This window comes from Molothrus aeneus, chromosome 7 (genome assembly GCF_037042795.1).
Source record: "Molothrus aeneus isolate 106 chromosome 7, BPBGC_Maene_1.0, whole genome shotgun sequence".
Taxonomy (NCBI): Eukaryota; Metazoa; Chordata; class Aves; order Passeriformes; family Icteridae; genus Molothrus; species Molothrus aeneus.
In genome coordinates this window covers 4,813,351-4,832,986 of record NC_089652.1, presented here as the reverse complement: position 1 = coordinate 4,832,986, position 19,636 = coordinate 4,813,351, and the positions used below count along the sequence as shown (strand labels likewise).

Below are 19,636 nucleotides of genomic sequence, written 5' to 3'. Positions count from 1 at the left end.
GGGAGCAGGAAGTCTGGACTCTAGAACAGCAAAGTAACCTACAGATTTCAACAGAACATTCACTGCTCTGTGTTTGAGACATTGAGAAAGGGGGTAGAAGATTCTGGGAAAGCAGAGACACAGCAAGGAAATGGAAACCTAATGTTGTATTGACAAATTGAGACATCCCAGACATTGGAGTCAGGGTGTTTTGTATGGCCCCCTTCGGAATGACAAAAGGACAATGCTAAAACACCTCCAGAAAATACTTGTCATTAAAATAACACAATGAGGAATTCTTGCAGATTTCTCTAAAACCAACAGAGAAATCCCCTTCATTTGTATCTAATAAAAAGCAATTGGTTTGGCTATATTGCCATTTCAACTTAATAAATTTTCACTCTATTTTATGTGCTTGACACACAACCTACATAGTTTAAACTTTTGTGGGTATTCAAAGGCTATTCATATCTTACAACACACTCAAGAAGGGCAATTCATGCCAAAATAACACCCTGTGTAGACTACTTTCAAGTAAATTTATACTGAACCCCTGCCTACCTTTAGGACAAATGTCAGTGCAGGGCTTGCACATCTTAATGCCATTTTCTTCAACTTCCATCTTGGAGCTTGGACATGCCCGGACACAGGAGCTGGAATCTACCACAAAGTTGTCTGAAAAGAAAAAGGAGATGTTGGCAGAAGTGAATAAAAACTGGGTGTGTTTTGGAACTATTGCTACCTTAGCACTTTCCCAGTGACATGAACATTCAAAGTTCTGTGTTTTCAGAAGTGTATAGGCAAAATAGGCACGTTATCAGAGACTTATAAAAATTCATTTTTGTCAGGCCTGATCCCTCTTTCTCCCCCTATTTAGCTTTATTATTATTTGTAGGGAAAAAAAATTACAGTAATTGGAGAGAAATAAAGCAAGATTGTCTGTCCTGTGTTTTTAATGCACACAATAGACATCTGGGATAAAACAGTGCACAGGGCGATGATAAGTGTTTCAATTTTTTCCCTGTAAAACAAAAGCCAAAGGGAATATAGACTGATCCTACTTTGCTAAATGATTAATGCTGATAAGAAAGGAAAAAATAAAAAAAAGTAAATGTTCAATGAAGTATTTGGGCAAAGAATTATAACCCTTATAGTGCATGATATCAGGTTCTTAACAAACCAATCTTGCTTCAGCAAACCCACCACTATTAGAGGCAGAACTAAGCCCTGGTGGTCACAGCCCCTGGCTGCTGTCAACTCCTCCACAGAGATGCAAAATTTGGAATTTGGGCTGGGTTGAATTATGGCTCCATTTAATACAGATCACCCATCCTTCTTGCACATAATTTATGGACAAATAATTAATGCACAACTGTAAACCTTTATGGAATGAAAGGGAGAGCAAGAACATTATCTCCTTTATTATTCTTTCCAATTAAACCAGCAGATCCAAAGACTGTGTAAGTGATGACCCTATAATTTTTTTCTGTTACTTGTCATCATCTGGCTGGTATCTCAGAAGCATGTGGGTTTTACATGCATGGGATTCTTCTTTTTTTAACTCCCTCTTCCCCTCTAATTTTACTCTGCAGTTTTAAGACTGCATTCCTGTCAGTATTACAAGTTTATTCCTCATTGGGACAGAGCTGCTCAGGGTAACTTTCTGTCAAATCATCATTACTCCAAGCTAGGGCCATCAATATCATGGAAGCATTTGGTACCAGGTGCTGGTGGTGGACTGTTATTTTTCTGAAACAAAAATTCATACCGTTTTACAACCCCACTATTTTAACTACCTATTTCCACTATTTTGGAATTTACAAATACTGATGTAAAGCATGAATGTAACAAGCAGTTGACCAGGAAAACAGAAACCACCTTTCTTTAGGAAAATCACTCCAGGACCCTTGGGAACTGTTAGAATCACAGCTAAAGGTGATGTCTTTAGCTATCACCTGAGTTATTACAGGCTGCAAGCACACGTGGAGTGATTGGAGAGGTGGTGCTCTGCACTCAGCTCTCATTCTCTCTCTGTTTTTAAGGCTCCTGAAATGCAAGTGCAGCTCCCCCTGAGAGAAGGCAGAGAGCAGGGCAGGTGAGAGAGCACTCACGTGGGCACTTCTTGACACAGAAAGCCCCGTAGGTGTACTTGGCGTTGTGATTGTGCTCCAGCTGGAAGGTGGTGGGGTTGTACACAAAGGTCTGGGGGCACTGTGTGACACAAGCACCACTGTCATTGAAATTCATACAAGCCTGCAAAACAAGGGAGGAAAAAAAAAGGAATTAAATCAGATAGCTGCTTTAGGGTTTTGGTGGGTTTTTGGTGTAAAAGATGGCTTTTGGATGGTCTGATTGTTCAGACTTGCTGTGACAGTGAGGAATGTGATACAGAGCTCTCTAATGCTCATTCATTGTGGCTACTTGGATTTTTGCTAGGATCTTGGCAAATATGTGACTTTTTTAATTAGGGAGTTTGGTGAGCCCCTTTAATTAGCAACAGTTGCCTGTTACAACACTTTCTACAAAACCAAAACAATGCTGTAATTTGTTTCATAACGACTCACAATCAACTAATTCTCAACTTGATAGGACATTCTAAAATTGCCAAGAGTGAGCAGCTATTTATCATCCTCTAAGCAAATGCTAATGACTTTTTCAGAGGTCCAACCCTTTATATTTCTTACAGTGTGAATACATCATCCAGCTGAAAACTGTAATTCCCAATTAGGAGGCAAGAGGGATAAGAACTTCTTTTAAGCAAGCACAGGAGGGGGCCATTTCCCTAAGTGGCAAGTTTAACAAGGTCAGTTGCTTCACATGCTGAGAGAGGAAAATAGGACTTTGTCCCACTTAGCATTCAGGCTCTGCCACACACAGCTGACAGAGGACAGGGCCCTGACAAATGAAGAGGAGAGTGTGTGGATAACAAAAGTAATGGGATGCAGGGAAAACAATTGACCATGCAAGGTTGGCAATTAGGAGTAGAAAGCCCCACCGATTCTGACATTCCTTATCAGCACACATCATGTCTACAGATTTAACTGCAGATTATAAGAAAACTGTTGGAGTAATTTTCACAGAGCATACCCTGAATGAAAATTTTGTATGAATATGAAAGCTGTAGCCTGACTTGGATCCCTCTAGCAGTTTAAGCAGCCACTGTTACTGGGTATTGCCTCCTCACTAACCTGTAATCCAGGCTGCTTTAGAAGTGTTAGTCTAGGAGTGAATCTTTCTGGTCTTTTTCCATTTTACTTTGTTAAAAGAAAAGATGGTTCTACATCTTTAAAGAGTGAACAAGTATGACAATAATATTCACGTCCTGTCCCTTGCCTCCTGGGCTGGGACTGAGAGAAAAGAGAAAAAGATTCCTCCCTTCTGCTGATTTTACTAGTAGTCCTTATCTCCATTTGGATCAGGACCAGCAGGACCCTGGGACCTGCCATGCCAGAAGATTACAGAAAGGAGAGGCTAATCATGTATCCAAGGACAAAATCTGCTGCTGAAAGGAATGAGCAGGGAGATCTTTGATTAAAGCACTGTCCTGCATGGAGCATGTGCTAAGCAAAACTGCTGATCCTGCCTTTCCTGGTCCTTTACAGTGCCTAATATAAAACCTGCCAGTTTTTGTCATAGAAACTGATTTTTTTTTAACCCTTACAAAGATAAACACTTTACCCAGGACTGGATGGCAAGTCCAGCCAAGAAATAGGGTTGTGTGACTTTCTGGTTCTCTAGGCAGTCAGCCAGGCCCCCCTATGCATTTTAAGTTCTAGACCTAGTTTGAATCTGAGATAAAAACATCAGTAAAACTTTGCCTTAGCATGTTTGCTTGCATTTATGTCAGATGATGATTACTGTCTTGCTTTTAGAACTGAATATGCAAATGAGTGCATGGCAGCAGATGGAGGAGGATGGATGAATTTTATCTACAGATATTAAAACCGTATTTAGAACAGGATGCTGCTGCAAGATGCCATAATGCTCTAAAGGATTTGTAATGCTTCATAAGCTGTACTTTTGCTTATTAATAAATACTAATTTAGTTTGTTTCCTCAACCCATTTCTTACATGTTGACTTCAAAGGTACTCCATCATGTACATGACAATTCTCTGATAACAGTTTAGCAAATGCATAAAGCACACCAATACTCCTTGGAGACAGAGCAATTTTCAGGAAAAATTCATCTAGAAGATCTGGAAACTTTTAATTTATGACTGAAATGTTTTATATACATTTGTAATTGCTTCGATAATATATGCAAATTTCTAGCACTTTGTGCTAAATGCTGCTAATTTGTGAATAAAAGCACAGGAAATACACAGGGAAAAAACAAAGTTATGTGTCTCAGCTGAAAGCTAAGCACAGTTGTCTATAGCCTAAAGGGTTACACTCTTCACTCACTGTGTCTAAGCAAGTAATGACTAGGCCTGAAAATTGCCAGACCCCTGCTGAATTTCTTTTACATTGCTCTGGGGCCAGAAGGGAATGAGAATAAACCCTGGATGCCTCTGTGCTGTACCAGAAAAAAACATACCAGTTGATTTTTAGCATGTGTATATCCACAGCTGCCACAATTCAGACAGTCTAACTTTCAGGCTGCAGCAGTACACAACTTATGCTGCCAATAACTTGAACTTTGTGGGTGAGGGTCCAGAGTGATGCAGAGTCCCCAGGCAGGTGCAAAGGAGGGTTACTTATTGCAAAAACCAGGCCTTTTTAAGCAGTTAGGCCCTTATCAGTTACATGGCTTCAAATGATAACAAACATAATCCAGCCAACACCACACACCATTATAAGAACACATGATGGATATGTAAATTGTTTTTCTACCCCAATTCAGCTGAGTCTCTCCTCCTACAGTCCTTTCCTACTTAGCAAAAGTAGTAGGCCTGAGCCATTATTTTACAAGGCTTTCCTTTTATAAAGTTTTACTTACTGGTAACAGTCCTTAACTTTTGAAAGCATCAACACATCAGCTCTGAGGATGTTTCTCAATGCTCATTTGGACCCAATGACTGCATTTTTCCTCTTCCCTTTACCTATTTATATTGTCCATGACACAAGAAAGACTGGTATTTTCCTGTCTCTCTAGTTCAAAGCCAACAGAGAACTTCCAGGCACTGTTGGATCACCCACCCCATATGTGCTGAGCATCTACTTGTGAAAGGCCACAGAGAACAGCTTTAGCAAATCCTCTTGGTGGCTGTCAGGCCACCACTGCATTTCATCAACAGCCAAAGAACAGCATTTAGAGTGTGGTTTTGAAGCACAAAACCTATCACTATCAAGCAGTTAGAGCCAGCCAGGGAAAGATGCATTTTTGCCAGTTAATTATAAGTTACTTGCCCACAGTTTCAAAATATATGCAATTTTCCATACCTTCCTCCCAACTCACCTGGCAGTCAACTTCACAGGTTTTGAGCACATGGGTATCTTTGAAAATTCACCTCTCTGTGCAGATTCTGACTCTACTTTAGACCTAGGTTTGCTTTCCCTGAAACCATTAGTAAAACTTGTCTCATCGACCCAGTGTGATGAGCTACACATTTTTTTGAGATCAGTTTTGGGTTCTAAGGCTGCTAAAACTCTTAGAAATAATGGATTAGAAACAAGACAGATTTTATAAAGACCTGGATATTTAGATTGTATTTCTTTAAAGAAAAAGCCATTTCTTCTTTCCATCTGAAGCACACATGTAGTAATATGCACTTGAGGGAGAGCGTTTTGGGAACCACTTTCCTTCCATCTCCACAAAGAAGCACGCCCGGTAAAAAACCTGAATTTAAATTAAGTCTGGCAGAAACAGGGAACACCTTGCACAGAGAATCTAAATAGTACTCTTGCCTTTGATATGAAAAGCACACAGAGCATTAATAAAAGCCATGTTCAAATATAATGACAAATACTTTTAAAAATCTGCTGTCACCTCTAAAAGCTAATTTTGGAAAAGAAAAAGATAAAAATCAGAGATAAGCATATTAACAGTTCCCAATCTGTATTTACAAATCTCATAGATCTGTTAATGAGTAATATTAAGTAGATAAATGATGTTAATAGAATATAAAAAATCCTAAAAGCTAAAATTTGCATCCTGAATCTGTGAGTGTGCATGCAGTACATTAGAAGGGTGAAACTGTGAATTTCATGGATTAAAGCATTAAGACTCTGCAGAGTGATTGGCAGGAAGAAGAAAGAGGAATAAGAACAAGGCAGACGGCACGTACAAAGCAGTCGGTGTCCTTGGGTCCGTAGCAGCCGCCGGCGCACTCGCGGTGGCAGCAGTCGCTGACGTAAGGCCCGTAGCAGCGCCCGTCACACTGCTCTGCACACACGGTCTTGGTCACTGCAGGGCACAAAAAGGGACAGCGTCACACACGGGGCCAGGCACAGAGCTCTGCGACTGCTCCCCGAGCAAAACACCCACAGCGCACTGGGAAAACCACCAGGGAGGGAGGGAAACACCTCAGTGGTGCTGGTGCTTGGACCCAGGACACCTGCAGGACACTTGGATCCAGAACACCAGCAGGACACCTGGACCCAGAACGTCTGCAGGACACCTGCAGGACACTTGGGCCCAGAACGTCTGCAGGACACCTGGATCCAGAACGTCTGCAGGACACCTGCAGGACACCTGGATCCAGAACGTCTGCAGGACACCTGCAGGACACTTGGGCCCAGAACGTCTGCAGGACACCTGGATCCAGAACGTCTGCAGGACACCTGCAGGACACCTGGATCCCAGAACATCTGCAGGACACTTGGATCCAGAACACCAGCAGGACACTTGGATCCAGAACGTCTGCAGGACACCTGCAGGACACCGGGATCCAGAACGTCTGCAGGACACCTGCAGGACACCGGGATCCAGAACGTCTGCAGGACACCTGCAGGACACCGGGATCCAGAACGTCTGCAGGACACCTGCAGGACACCGGGATCCAGAACGTCTGCAGGACACCTGCAGGACACCGGGATCCAGAACGTCTGCAGGACACCTGCAGGACACCGGGATCCAGAACATCTGCAGGACACCTGGATCCAGAACATCTGCAGGACACTTGGGCCCAGAACGTCTGCAGGACACCTGCAGGACACTTGGGCCCAGAACGTCTGCAGGACACCTGCAGGACACCGGGATCCAGAACATCTGCAGGACACCTGCAGGACACTTGGATCCAGAACACCAGCAGGACACTTGGATCCAGAACGTCTGCAGGACACCTGCAGGACACCGGGATCCAGAACATCTGCAGGACACCTGCAGGACACCTGGATCCAGAACGTCTGCAGGACACCTGCAGGACACTTGGATCCCAGAACGTCTGCAGGACACCTGCAGGACACCTGGATCCAGAACGTCTGCAGGACACTTGGATCCAGAACACCAGCAGGACACCTGCAGGACACCTGGATCCCAGAACATCTGCAGGACACCTGCAGGACACCGGGATCCAGAACGTCTGCAGGACACCTGCAGGACACTTGGGCCCAGAACGTCTGCAGGACACCTGCAGGACACCTGGATCCCAGAACATCTGCAGGACACCTGCAGGACACCTGGATCCCAGAACATCTGCAGGACACCTGCAGGACACCTGGATCCCAGAACATCTGCAGGACACCTGCAGGACACCTGGATCCCAGAACATCTGCAGGACACCTGCAGGACACCTGGATCCCAGAACATCTGCAGGACACCTGCAGGACACCTGGATCCCAGAACATCTGCAGGACACCTGCAGGACACCTGGAGCCCAGAACATCTGCAGGACACCTGCAGGACACCGGGATCCAGAACGTCTGCAGGACACCTGCAGGACACCAGGATCCAGAACGTCTGCAGGACACCTGCAGGACACCGGGATCCAGAACGTCTGCAGGACACCTGGATCCAGAACATCTGCAGGACACTTGGGCCCAGAATGTCTGCAGGACATCTGCAGGACACCTGGACCCAGAACATCTGCAGGACACCTGCAGGACACCTGGATCCAGAACATCTGCAGGACACCTGCAGGACACCTGGATCCAGAACGTCTGCAGGACACCTGGATCCAGAACATCTGCAGGACACCTGCAGGACACCTGGATCCAGAACGTCTGCAGGACACCTGCAGGACACCTGGATCCAGAACATCTGCAGGACACCTGGACCCAGAACACCTGCAGGACACCTGGACCCAGAACACCTGCATCCAGGATGCCTACAGGACATTTGTATTCCAGAATTCCCAGAAGCACCAGGTTGGAAGTGACCTTCAAGATCATTGTGTCCAACCCATGCCCCAGCACCTCAACTAAACCCTGGCACCCAGCACCACATCCAGGCTTTTCTTAAACACATCCAGGAATGGTGACTCCACCACCTCCCCAGGCAAACCATTCCAGAACTTTATCACTCTTACAGTGAAAAACCTCTTCCTAAAATCCAACCTATATTTCTCTTGATGCAGGATGTCTGCAGAACACTTGTATTCCAGAACATCTGCACATCTGTATCCAGAATGCCTGCAGGAGACCAGTATCCAGAACATCTTCAGGACACCTGTATCCACAGTATCTGCACAGTATCTGTATCCAAAACGCCTGCATGATCCCCTCTTTATGGCCACACATATTGCTCAAGGACTGTGGAAAAGGAATTTTTAGTGTGCCCTCTTACCCTTGGAAATTCCTAAGGAATATTACTCTCAAATTATTAGTTTTTTAAAACAGGTTTTGACATTGTCTCCCCTACCCCCAGAAATAACAGAAGAGCCCACCAGTTGCATGAGTTTTCCACACCAGGAACAGCAACACAGAATAAATGAATGAAATTCAGAGTGAGACCACCAGTGTCACAGCTAAAGGCTGCCCTTGGTGGCAATCCCTTTGGCAAATGGGAGCAGAACAAACTGCAACCTTGGAGCACATTTGGAAACACCGCTTGCTATTTCTAACTAACACAATCCTGCCTTCATTCACAGAATGGAGCAAGGACATCTACCAGCTGGATTGTTCCACACCACTGAGAGCTTAACCTTGTGCAAAGAATGGTCACCCAGTGGCCCATCCACCTCCCCTCCCTCACTCGGCTGAAATCTTTATTTTATGGAAAAAGAAATTAATATTATCCAAACTAAACCAGCCACCACTGCCTACCATGCTGTCAGCTGTCTTTTGATGAAAGCTGGGATGATACACTTCTGCAATTAACCTTCAACACCTATTTTTTTTAAAAGCATTTAATTACTTCTTGATGAAAAACACTTTTCAGGAAGTAAGAAAAAACAAAATTCCATCCAACTTTCTGCTCTATTCTACTATTTTAATGTATAAGTATCAGCTTTATAAGTACGTTCTGATCCAAAATCCCTTCACTACTTGCCAGAAATACTTAAGGTAATGCTGAAAGTTCTTGCTACATATTTATTTAGGACATAAAATGTAAATAACTAAAGAGAAGGGATTGTTTGTGATCTACAGAATAAAACAATGCACTTTCAGAGCATTTTCATCTTGCTGATACCAGAGGAAAACCCCCAGAGAGAAAGAAAAGGCTTTTGTGGTTTTGCAATCTAATTTGAGGAATTTGGGAAATTCTGTGAAGGCACTTACTGTCAACACTGCCAGAGAAGCACATTAAAAAGATTTGTTTATTTAAGTGACAGTATTGATAAACATTAAGACAGATGTGAAACAATGGCACCTGTGGCTGTGTGCCACCAGCACACTGTGTGACAGTCTTGGCTCATGAAAATGAACAAATTCCTTCCCTAGTCTGTGAGTGTGTCTTGTTTTCCACCAGATCAGGATTTGCCCTGGACTGGGCACTGTGTGCCTCACAGAGAGGCAAATCCCAGCCTTACCCTGACCTGAAGGAAGGCCCAAATTCCCAGTGGAGGGCACAGAGGCCATTCAGTTCACCCCAAAACCCAAACCCTCTGTGGTCACCTGTGCCACTGCCCAGGGAGCAGCTGCTCCTGGAGCCAAGGGCCACCACCCAAAGGCTCTGCCACCCCCTCACCATGGCACTTGTGTTTTGACATGGCCACAGACACATTTTACCTCGTGGCTGTGCCTCAAGGCCATGCATGGAGCCCACTGCTAAATGCAATCCTTGCTGTGCCCCACAGCTCTTGGACATTCTACTTAAACCCCAGGAAGTTTTGGCGTAAAGCCCCTCTGTGTGGGTAATCCTGAGCCACCAAATTAATCTCTGATTTATCTACCCAGAACCAGCTGCTATTGGGTGTGGGCCACAACATCCACCCTGTCCATGGAGCCACTGATTCCTCCTGGAGGAACAGCTCAGTTGGCTGGACCACAGTGCTGATAAAATCAAGGTTTTGGGGTTGATCTTGGATGGGCCATTCACACCAGGGCTGATGTGGGGGAACACAGCCCTCTCTTTCCTCTCTTCAGCACAATATTTGAACTGGATGCCTTCAAAAAGCACATTTTGCTTCTGGTTAGACACCAGCTCAAAGAGGGCCTCTACCATGCTGTTAAGGATAGGGAACACTGTGGGTTTTCTGAAGCGAAATTAATTAAAGCAAAGGTTTTTCGCTGTTCTTCCCTAGTTGTTTATTTTTCAGGGAAAACAAACAATGCCCACAGAAATGCCAGTGTGTTGTTCTAGGAAAAGGCCAGAAGATATCCTATCTATCTCCTGCTTCACTGTGTGCCATATTTGCACTATAGCTGCTACTGAAGGCCCAGGTCTATGGAGAACCTGTCAGGTGTCTTCAGTGGCACCACACACACCAAGACATTAATGAGCTTGGCAGGCTCTGGATCTTAACGACTTAAGGTCTTTCCCCAAGCCAAATAAACACAAGGCAGTTCTGTCTATTTTCTGAAGGCCTGAAACAATCTGATTGCTCAGATGCCAATAAACACCACTCACCACTTCAGCTTCCTGCAATCATTCTCAAGGGGTAACCCCTAGCTGCACTGGTTTAAAAGAGAACAAGCTTCCCCCCCCCAATACAATAAATTGATTTCATAGTTGTAACTCAAGACCTATCTGAATTATAAATGTTTCCCAAAATGTCAAACTATTTGGCATTTCAGGTGCCTGGCACTCATATCTTCACCCAACACAATAGTGAGGAGAGCTTCACTAATCCCAGCTGAGACCCCAAGCTTCAAATTAGACTTTTTGAGGGTCAGCACAACTACCTGCCTGGATTCCTACAGATCCTGTGCGTGATCCCAAGGATTTGGAGGGTTCAACTGCACAGAACTGTCACAGTCAGGGCCAGGACCAAAGGATAAACACCCAAGTCCTGAAAAATTTGCTGTGCATTGAGATGGATTCCTGGGTGAGACTGTCAACTTCTACCAACATTTCATTGCAATAAACTGTGATGAAATGACCACTTCATGTACACGTGCAAATGATCAGTCTCCTTTATATTTTCCCCTCATCTTTAATTGTGTCAGGACAATACCAATCCATGAGTGCAAAAATGGGAAGTAACTGAAATCAATGAAAGTGTTCCCAACATGCAAAGTTACTAAAGCAGTACAAGGGTTTTAATTAAAGATGCTGGCTCCAAGCAGAAGTGTGGGTTTCCCTGATTGATCCCAGCTGCTGGTTCAGCTCTTTCTTCGTGCCCCACCAGGATCCTGCTTGCCTTTGGCTGCTCTAATTTGGCACCTTCTCAGCAACACCAGCTGCACAAGGACAATATAAATACAGCTGTGCCCTGACCACACTCCTGTGCCTACACAGAGTCAAGGTGCACTTGACACTTGCTACATGTTTTGTGTTTCAGGTTTGATTTATAGGTTATATTTGGTTTTTTGCATTCCCTTAGTTGGGTCTATATTCTAATTTAGATTGTTGTGTTTTCAGTTACAGTCCTCTGGGAAAAAGTGCATAATCTGTCACTTTAATAATATATTGAATTGTAAAAGTTTTAATTTCTGCATCAAACTCTTAATAGACATGAACAGCAAAAACTTTAACAACCTAACCATAGATTTTCAAATTTAATTAGTAACTTCCAAAGGCATTTGTTATTATTTTTTAAAGTGGTTTGCATTCTATTCAGTGTGTGCCCAAAACAATTTGAAAAACAGAGTCTTTTTTAAAGTATTTTCATATTAGATTTTCCTGACACTGAAACAAGTTATATCATCTCAATTTCAAATCCCTCCTATTAGCATCTACTAATATTTTAATTATAAAAGTAAAAAGGATTGCTAACTGTGTATAACAGCATCCTGAATTTTATCTTCTCTATCTTCTAACAGAACAGCTTGGCTTAAATTTCCTATTAATTGTCTTCTTAAATACATGAATTTTCTTGTCACATTTAGAGAGACATTAGAACAGAGTTAGATGCAGGTGGTGTTTCAGACAGACTTAGCAACAAAGACATTGCTGGAAGGCAACATAAGCAGCTAGGTAGATGATATTCATGAAAAAAACAAAGGGATTTGGTTTTTTTCCATATGTAATTTGAAATGAAAGACACGGATTAAGATCTTTCATTTTTTATCCTTTCCCAGGAAAATAATTTAAATCTTATCTTGGGAGGGGGGCTCATTAAATTTTTTTGCTTCAATCCTCAATAAAAAAAAGAAAGAAATTATCAAAATGAAGCTCTGAGTTGTTTCTAGGATCAAAATGGTTTGGCACTGGATGTAGCACTGCTGGAGCATTTTCCTACATGTGTTGGACAGAAGTGCATCCAAGGTGACAGGGTTAAGGTAGACACAGTGTGCACAACACAGCTTGTATCTAACAACATTTGTGAGCCCAAAAGCCAGGTATGTCTTTTAAAATCATACATTAAGGCAGAAAAAGCATAATCCCACTTGCATTTTTATGTTTTGAGCCCCTACTCAAATTCTCTCTCTTTGCTTCACTCATTTTGAAGGAAAACATTGTGCAAAAACCCAATGAAGAAATACCCTTTGCCAGCCTCTTCCTTCAACGCTGCTGCTTGTCCAAGGTGCAGCGAGGCCATGGAGGCAGAGAAGAAGTCTGTGATGTAAAACTAATTCCTGTCCTTGACCCTCAGAGTGGGCTTGAAGGTTGTGGAGTAGCTACTCAAGAAGAAGAGTGTGATCTGTGTATCTCCCTGACACTTGGATGGGTTATGGCTTTTCTTAATTTAATATTTTAACCCCACGGTTGTGCCTTAGCCTGTCCCCCCACTGTTTGGATTTGCAAGGGCAGCCACTGAGAGCTGTCACTCCTGGAGCCAGCCTTCTGTGCAGCCCTGCTGAGCTCCTGCCTTCCCAGCCCTGCAGACAAGCTCTTCCCTCCCTGTTAATTCCACTTTAATCCACCAATCAGCTCCCTTATCTGAGAGCAGGCTGAGACCATGGGAGCTGATCCTGCCACATGGACCTCTGCAGGAACACAGCTGGACTTGCCATGAGGCTGGAGACACAGCCTGAACCAGCATCATGGGCTCCTTACAGAACATAACTGCAAAGAACTATTTTAAACTATTCTTGGATACGATAACCACAGAAGGCCTGAATAAATCTACCCATTTGGATGGGTTATGCAGCTTCTTACAAAGTTACTAGTTTTAACAGAAAAACAAGTTTCTCATCAGGCCAGAGGGGAAAAAAAAACCAACACGAATTAATTCTAATCATGATATAAAACAATTTGGTCAGGTAGGGTTTAAGTCCCTTTCCATTATCTACTTAAGCACACAACCCAGAATCTACTTCTTTTCCTGGTTAAGGAACACTGACTTCCTCAGTGCCTTCATAAAGACTGCAAGCAGAGGAAGGAGATGTCCCAGCTCAATTCAGACAAAGAAGAATCTGCTCTGCATCACTCTCTCTTAGTCCTAGAGTATGTCCTGAGGGGGTTTTAACCATGCCTGCAGATAAATATGAAGCATTGATACAAGAACACAGCTGTAACTGTGAGCAACTTCTCCAGCAGAATCAGCTGATGCTCCTAAAGGGAAAGCAGCTCCTGGCAGGGTCTCTGCAGGTACTGGGGCAGCAGGGCAGCTTGGATTTCCTGCTCAGACTCATCAGACATTCACCTCAAGCTGTCTGCCAGTTCTAACTCCATCCTATCTCTTACTCTAAGACACTAAAAACCAACCAAAAAACCCCCAAAAACACCCCCAAAAGCAGCATCTCTGCACTGTTCCTACCCAGTCCCAGGAAAGAGGCAGATGACTCTGGGCTGACTCTCCTTAGCTCAGAGCTTACTTGGGGTGCTCCCCTGGGAGTGGCTCATTTGTCACAGTCCTTCCTCCCATTTACAGCTCAGCCAAGGAAATAAGCTGGGAAAGTGTTCTGTGGGGGAGCTCCCAGCAACCACTTCATTTCCCAGGGAGAGTGATTCCAGTAAAGGCAACTGGTTTTCACCCTCTTGTAAGCAGGAAAAAGAAAAAAAACTTGTAGAAAAAACAGCCCTCAACTTTCTCCTCTTTTATTATTACCTGCTAATATTGTGACTGTACTTCTGGCTCTTTTGTGCCTATGTGAAGGAACTTAAAGCTCCTTCAGGAAGGAAGAAGGAATTCATTTTCATGGTCTCTAAATTCACAAGGACAGAAACACAGCATGACTGACCCTTCACTTACTACTTCTTTCACAAAAAAACTATTATTCTCTCTTTCAGTACAATTCAAATATATTCTGAAGTTATTATAAAGAAAACAGTTCTGCAAGATAATATTCCCAGGCTACCATTGAAATTAACAGAGTATTTTGGCATCAGGAACACTGCCATGTCAGGTGGTCATTAAAGAGCTCCAAATCTGCCATCAATATTCTCAAGAGCCATGCTACATGTTGCCACCCAGTACTGCAAAGAAAATTCAAGTTAGCATAAGGAGTTTTAGAAATCCCAAGGGAGGAAAGAAACATATCATTCACATGGGTAGGGAAAAAAAGGCAAATAATCTATTGATAAAAATATATGGGGGAAAAAAACCCTGGTACATTTTAGAGTTATACTGAACCCAGAATTTAGAGTATCCCTTCACAACTGAAAGAAAAAACAAGTAGGATCTCTGCTACATTGTTTTCCAGCCCTTTGTTCCTCACTCTTACACACTTACAGGTCTGGCAGTGATTCTCTGTGGGTCCCCAGCACCGTCCTGTACAGGACTTGTGGCAACGACCACCTGCAGGACAGACAGAAAGAGAGAGATTGGAAATGTGCCTTCCTTTCATTCCTTCAACATCCAGCAAATGAAAAGATGAGAGTCCACCTTGTCTTTGAAAGGTTTTTATACTACAGCAAGGTTGAAACAGTGCCTATAAAAAAGGCCCAACTAAAACACCAGACCTGGTGTCAAACTTTTATGAAATACAGGTACTTATCTAAATGCTTTATACTCTAAATACCTTTTTCTATGCATAATGACACAGACATTTTAAACCAAAAAGAAGTATGAGCAAGTCTGGAGGACTGAGGAACAATGTCATCACTCAGTGCCATCACTATTGCTTTCCACAGCCTATGTAAAAGCTGCTGATTCCTTCACAGGAGAGGAGATGCAGGAGAGGCTATGCAGGAAAAGCTATACAGGTACTTACCTCCTGTCCAATTTCATCTGAACAATTGTCACAGTTGAGACAGCCACAATGCACAGAGCATCACCACACAATTCCAGAAGGCTTTAAGCATTTGCCCATACACAGGAACACCTCACCTCTCCAGAAAGCTTCAGGCACCTGCCCACACACAGTAACACCAGGGCACTCAGCAGGCTGCAAGCATCTGCCCTTCTTGTTCTTCAGCCCAACCTTTTATCCCCTCCTGTTGATGCACTGCACCTGTGTGCCCTCTGTTCCCTTTGGTGGTTGCTCAGTGCCCCTGGGCACTCCATGGCTCGTTCCCTTCAATAGCATTCACCTGTCCTGCACAGCTGTGCCCACTGGGGATGAGGCTGGGCCCAGCCCCACTCCCAATCACCACAAACTCTGTGCCTACACTGACAGGTTTAGTCCCTGAAGAAAAAGAACTGTAGGTGCTTTCACTGTAAAACACAGCTGTAAGAAGAAGCATTAGCAACAGAAGCTTTTTATGATCTACCTAGTAATTAGTGACTGAAATCCACTTGGACTGAGGTGGGAGTTCAGTTCATGTGTCCATGTCATGGCAAAATGCTGACCCATGTGAGAGGGACTGGCAAGCAAGGAGAAGAGCTGGAATGTTCTCCTCTGGCTGCACTTCAGCACCACAGGAGAGAGCACTCGGACAGTCCCACACCCGTCAGGGCTGAGAGGGAAGGGAGACCCCATTCCATGGCTGCCATCTGGACATGGCCAAGGTCCAGGCACACTCCCAGGTGTGGCAGTGCCTGAGGGGCAGGCAGGCCTGCCCTTCACAAAGCCAGAGCTGATGGGGTGAGTGAGACACCCAATGTAAATCTTGTGGAAGACTCTGCACAGTCCTTATCGCTGCGCTTTTGATCGCAGGAAGCCAACCTTGTGTTTGATTAAACTTTTATACATCACTGAGTACTGCTGAGATTCTGTTAAGTGAATTTCCCCTTTGAACCTGATCCAGGTTCAATCCTTTCAATCGTGTATTAACAGCTGCTGCTGCTAACACTGCTCCATTACACTAAATCAAATACTTGCCATGTGCCCTGATGGGAGTTGGCGCTGGAGAAAATGCAAAATGTCTCTCAGCTGAGGCTGGATCACCCTAAAGATAAACACTGCCCCTCTTACAGCAGCGTGCCCACACCTGTGAGATGTTACAGAGCTGAGCAAACCCACCCTGATGGCCATGTGAAGTCAGACTCTCTGTCACTAATTTTTCAAAGCCAGCATTCCTCCCCTGGCATTCCTGGTGCTATTGATGATGCTGCCTGGTAATTACCACACTGAATGCCAACTACCTTGTTAAAGCTACCAGCTCCTTGTTGCATTCATGTTCATTTAAAGCAATTATACTTGGGAAACATTGTTGCTGATATCACCAGCACATAATTCTCTGTCACCTTCTACCATCTGTTTATTTAGATCACAAATGTACTATAACTACATAAATGCAAACTCATTCTGGCTGACAGGGAGGGCACTCCATCTGGCATGAATAATGCAACTTTAATCAGTAATAACGATTATTATGATTATTAAGAGACTACTGGAACCCTGCACAGAAAGCAAATATATCCACACTGATTTATAAGAATGAAAGCTCAGAATAGTGAGGTAAACAGCAAATTAAAGGAAGAATTTTAACAGATGAGCCTTGATAAGATACAGGTTGTTAGCTGATTTTGGGACTTGCTGAACTGAATAGAAATGTTCCCCTGGAGGTGGGTTTTATTAACTAGCTACTCCTGATCAGCAGGAGGAGCAGGATGGATGCACACTCAGGGAACCCTCCCATCCCTGCTGGGGCAGCTCAGGAGCCACAACCCACTCACAACGTGGGCTCCTCAGGCAAGGTTCTCCTCTATCCCAGTCCTTCCTTGAGGTCCATTCTCATCCCTCTCTGGGCTCAGAGGTGTGGTGCTCAGGGAGGAAGCTGGAGACCCTGCACACAGCACCATAAAGCACAGGTCACTTGTAAATACACATTCCTGAGGCACAATAAGGCAGCAATTTGGCTGCTCCTGCCCCTTTTTGTCCCAAAACATTCTGTAAACACTTGGCTTTCCACTGTAATACTGCTGTGGGATAACACAGAAGAAACTTCAGCATCCCTCCAAGTGATCCCTAACTAGAGAGCCTGCCCACACCTCTGTAAAAGTTGTACTTAAAATACAAATCCTTATATCTGAAGCACCTATGTGCTGAGCCTCGCCTCGCTATGCAGCCAAAAATTTATTCAGCCACCTCTATTCCTCCTGGAAATAAAAGCAATTCAGCATCTTCAAAACATCATTTTAAAATTTTTTTTAACTTGCATGCCTGCTGCTGTTACATGACTTTGTTTGGCAGTGTCAGATGATGATTTGCATTTAAATAGAGATATTTAACAATAAAGCAAGAAAAGGCTGCCAGTTTCCTTTTTTCTCACTGGGAACTAAAAAGTGTCTGTTTCATTGTTTTCACTTTTCTCAGCTGTACAGACACTACCAGGAGCTGAGCTTGTAGGCAGCACACCTCTGAAATGCATTGTTTTGTGTCCTTTTGAAGGTCAAATATACTGAGAATTAAAAACCAAACTCCCTCCAAATAGTGTATCTATATTGGCTTGGTTGTTTTAAAGAGAAAAAATAACTTTCCTTGCTCTCAGTATGAACTGATCCAGATTCTGCCCTCACATCCTTCTGTATTTCACCAGGTTTTCCCCACTAAGGGAAAATCTGTCCTGTAATAAGGACAGATTGAAACACATTAAAGACCAGCTCTGCAAAATTAAGACAGAAATAGTCCTGTGGAAGTCAACATACACACTCAGGAGCATTACAACCACTCATGTGAGGAGCAGGTCTCACAATGAGATCAGTATGTCAGGCTTAAATGATAATAAATGTATTGGCCCTAAGGTTGACAAGGCCCTTGGAGGAATTATACCACTACTCACAGATCTTCCTGTATATATTTCTTAAGATTTTTAGACTGTGAGGCAACAGATTTGAAAAGAAAAAACTATGAAACAATTTGTGGTGTAAATCATTCCTGTTATTCCTTGTGTCTAAAATATTCTAAACATACAGCAGAAAGGGCTAAAAGAATTTGGCAAAAAAAAAAAAACCCTCTCTGCAGGGCACAACCTTGGCCCATTTACTTGATTCTCCACATTAGTGAAGGCACATTTTCCTTTTCCAAGCAAGATAAGGAAGGAAAGAACCTACAAAAATAAACCTACCTCCCCATTACAACTGGGACACTGGAGTACATTTCTGCTCATGAACAGTAGCATTGTTTTGTACACACAGTGCCAGTTTGGAGACTTCCATAATTTTCACAGGTTTTGTAATGAAATCTAGGTTAAGAAAAGGCAGATTCCCACTGGAACATGAGAATTAATTTAGCTTTGGCAAATTGCACAGAGAAAACCAATGTTTTGTCTCCTGGGCTGTCTTCCCTTAGCTAATTATCTTGGCCCTTGGCTAAGATGTTCCCAGATCTGAATTATGGACTCTGGGCAGAGCACCTTCCTTGTCATTTGCAGGATAGAGTTTTATTTGTGGGAAATGCTTCTGCTTTCCCAGCCAGGGAAAGTCACCAGCAGAAAATGTTTGCTCACTAGCTTGGGAAAGACCAAGGTTACTTCATCCTTGTATTTTCCTGAGAATTGAGAAGGGCTTCCCTTTGACTCCAGACTGACTTTATTATTTCAGAAACAGTAAAACCACAAAGGACTAAGCTGCTGAAGAGACAAGAAAAATGAAGTGCTCCTCTCAGCTCTAAGCTCAGTGTCAGACAGAGAAGAAACCTTGCTTCTTCCCTATCAGCTCTGCCAGCTGCCTCGAGCAGACCCCTCTCAGTAGGAGAAGGAAAGCAGAAATAAGAGAAGAAATGTCTCACTTTGCACAAAGCTTACATTTACAGATGGTTTCTATCTGGTTGTAAATCAGCATTCAGTGTTAGGATACCTGCAACACACTGATACTGAAGTGCAGAAAACACAGACAAAATAAAATGGCTTAGGTGGTTACAAGCCACAGTTTTAGGCAGTCTCTTTTTGCCTAAAAAATTCACTCCTGCAAAAAGGCTAGAGATGCCAGAGAGATGTTTCTAGATATAACCAGCCCCAAAGTC

At 43.5% G+C, this 19,636-nt stretch overlaps 1 protein-coding gene across 1 annotated transcript in view; it reads right to left on the bottom strand.

The window, feature by feature from the left end:
• The window catches only part of ERBB4 (erb-b2 receptor tyrosine kinase 4), a 590,120-nt gene that overhangs the window by 160,112 nt on the left and 410,372 nt on the right, over positions 1-19,636 (bottom strand). Inside the window, exons 5-8 of the mRNA XM_066553839.1 lie at positions 15,022-15,087; positions 6,208-6,326; positions 2,091-2,232; positions 541-654 (exon numbers count right to left, since the gene is read on the bottom strand). Of these exons, the coding sequence (XP_066409936.1) occupies positions 541-654; positions 2,091-2,232; positions 6,208-6,326; positions 15,022-15,087 (441 nt within the window). The remainder of the gene's footprint in view (positions 1-540; positions 655-2,090; positions 2,233-6,207; positions 6,327-15,021; positions 15,088-19,636) is intronic.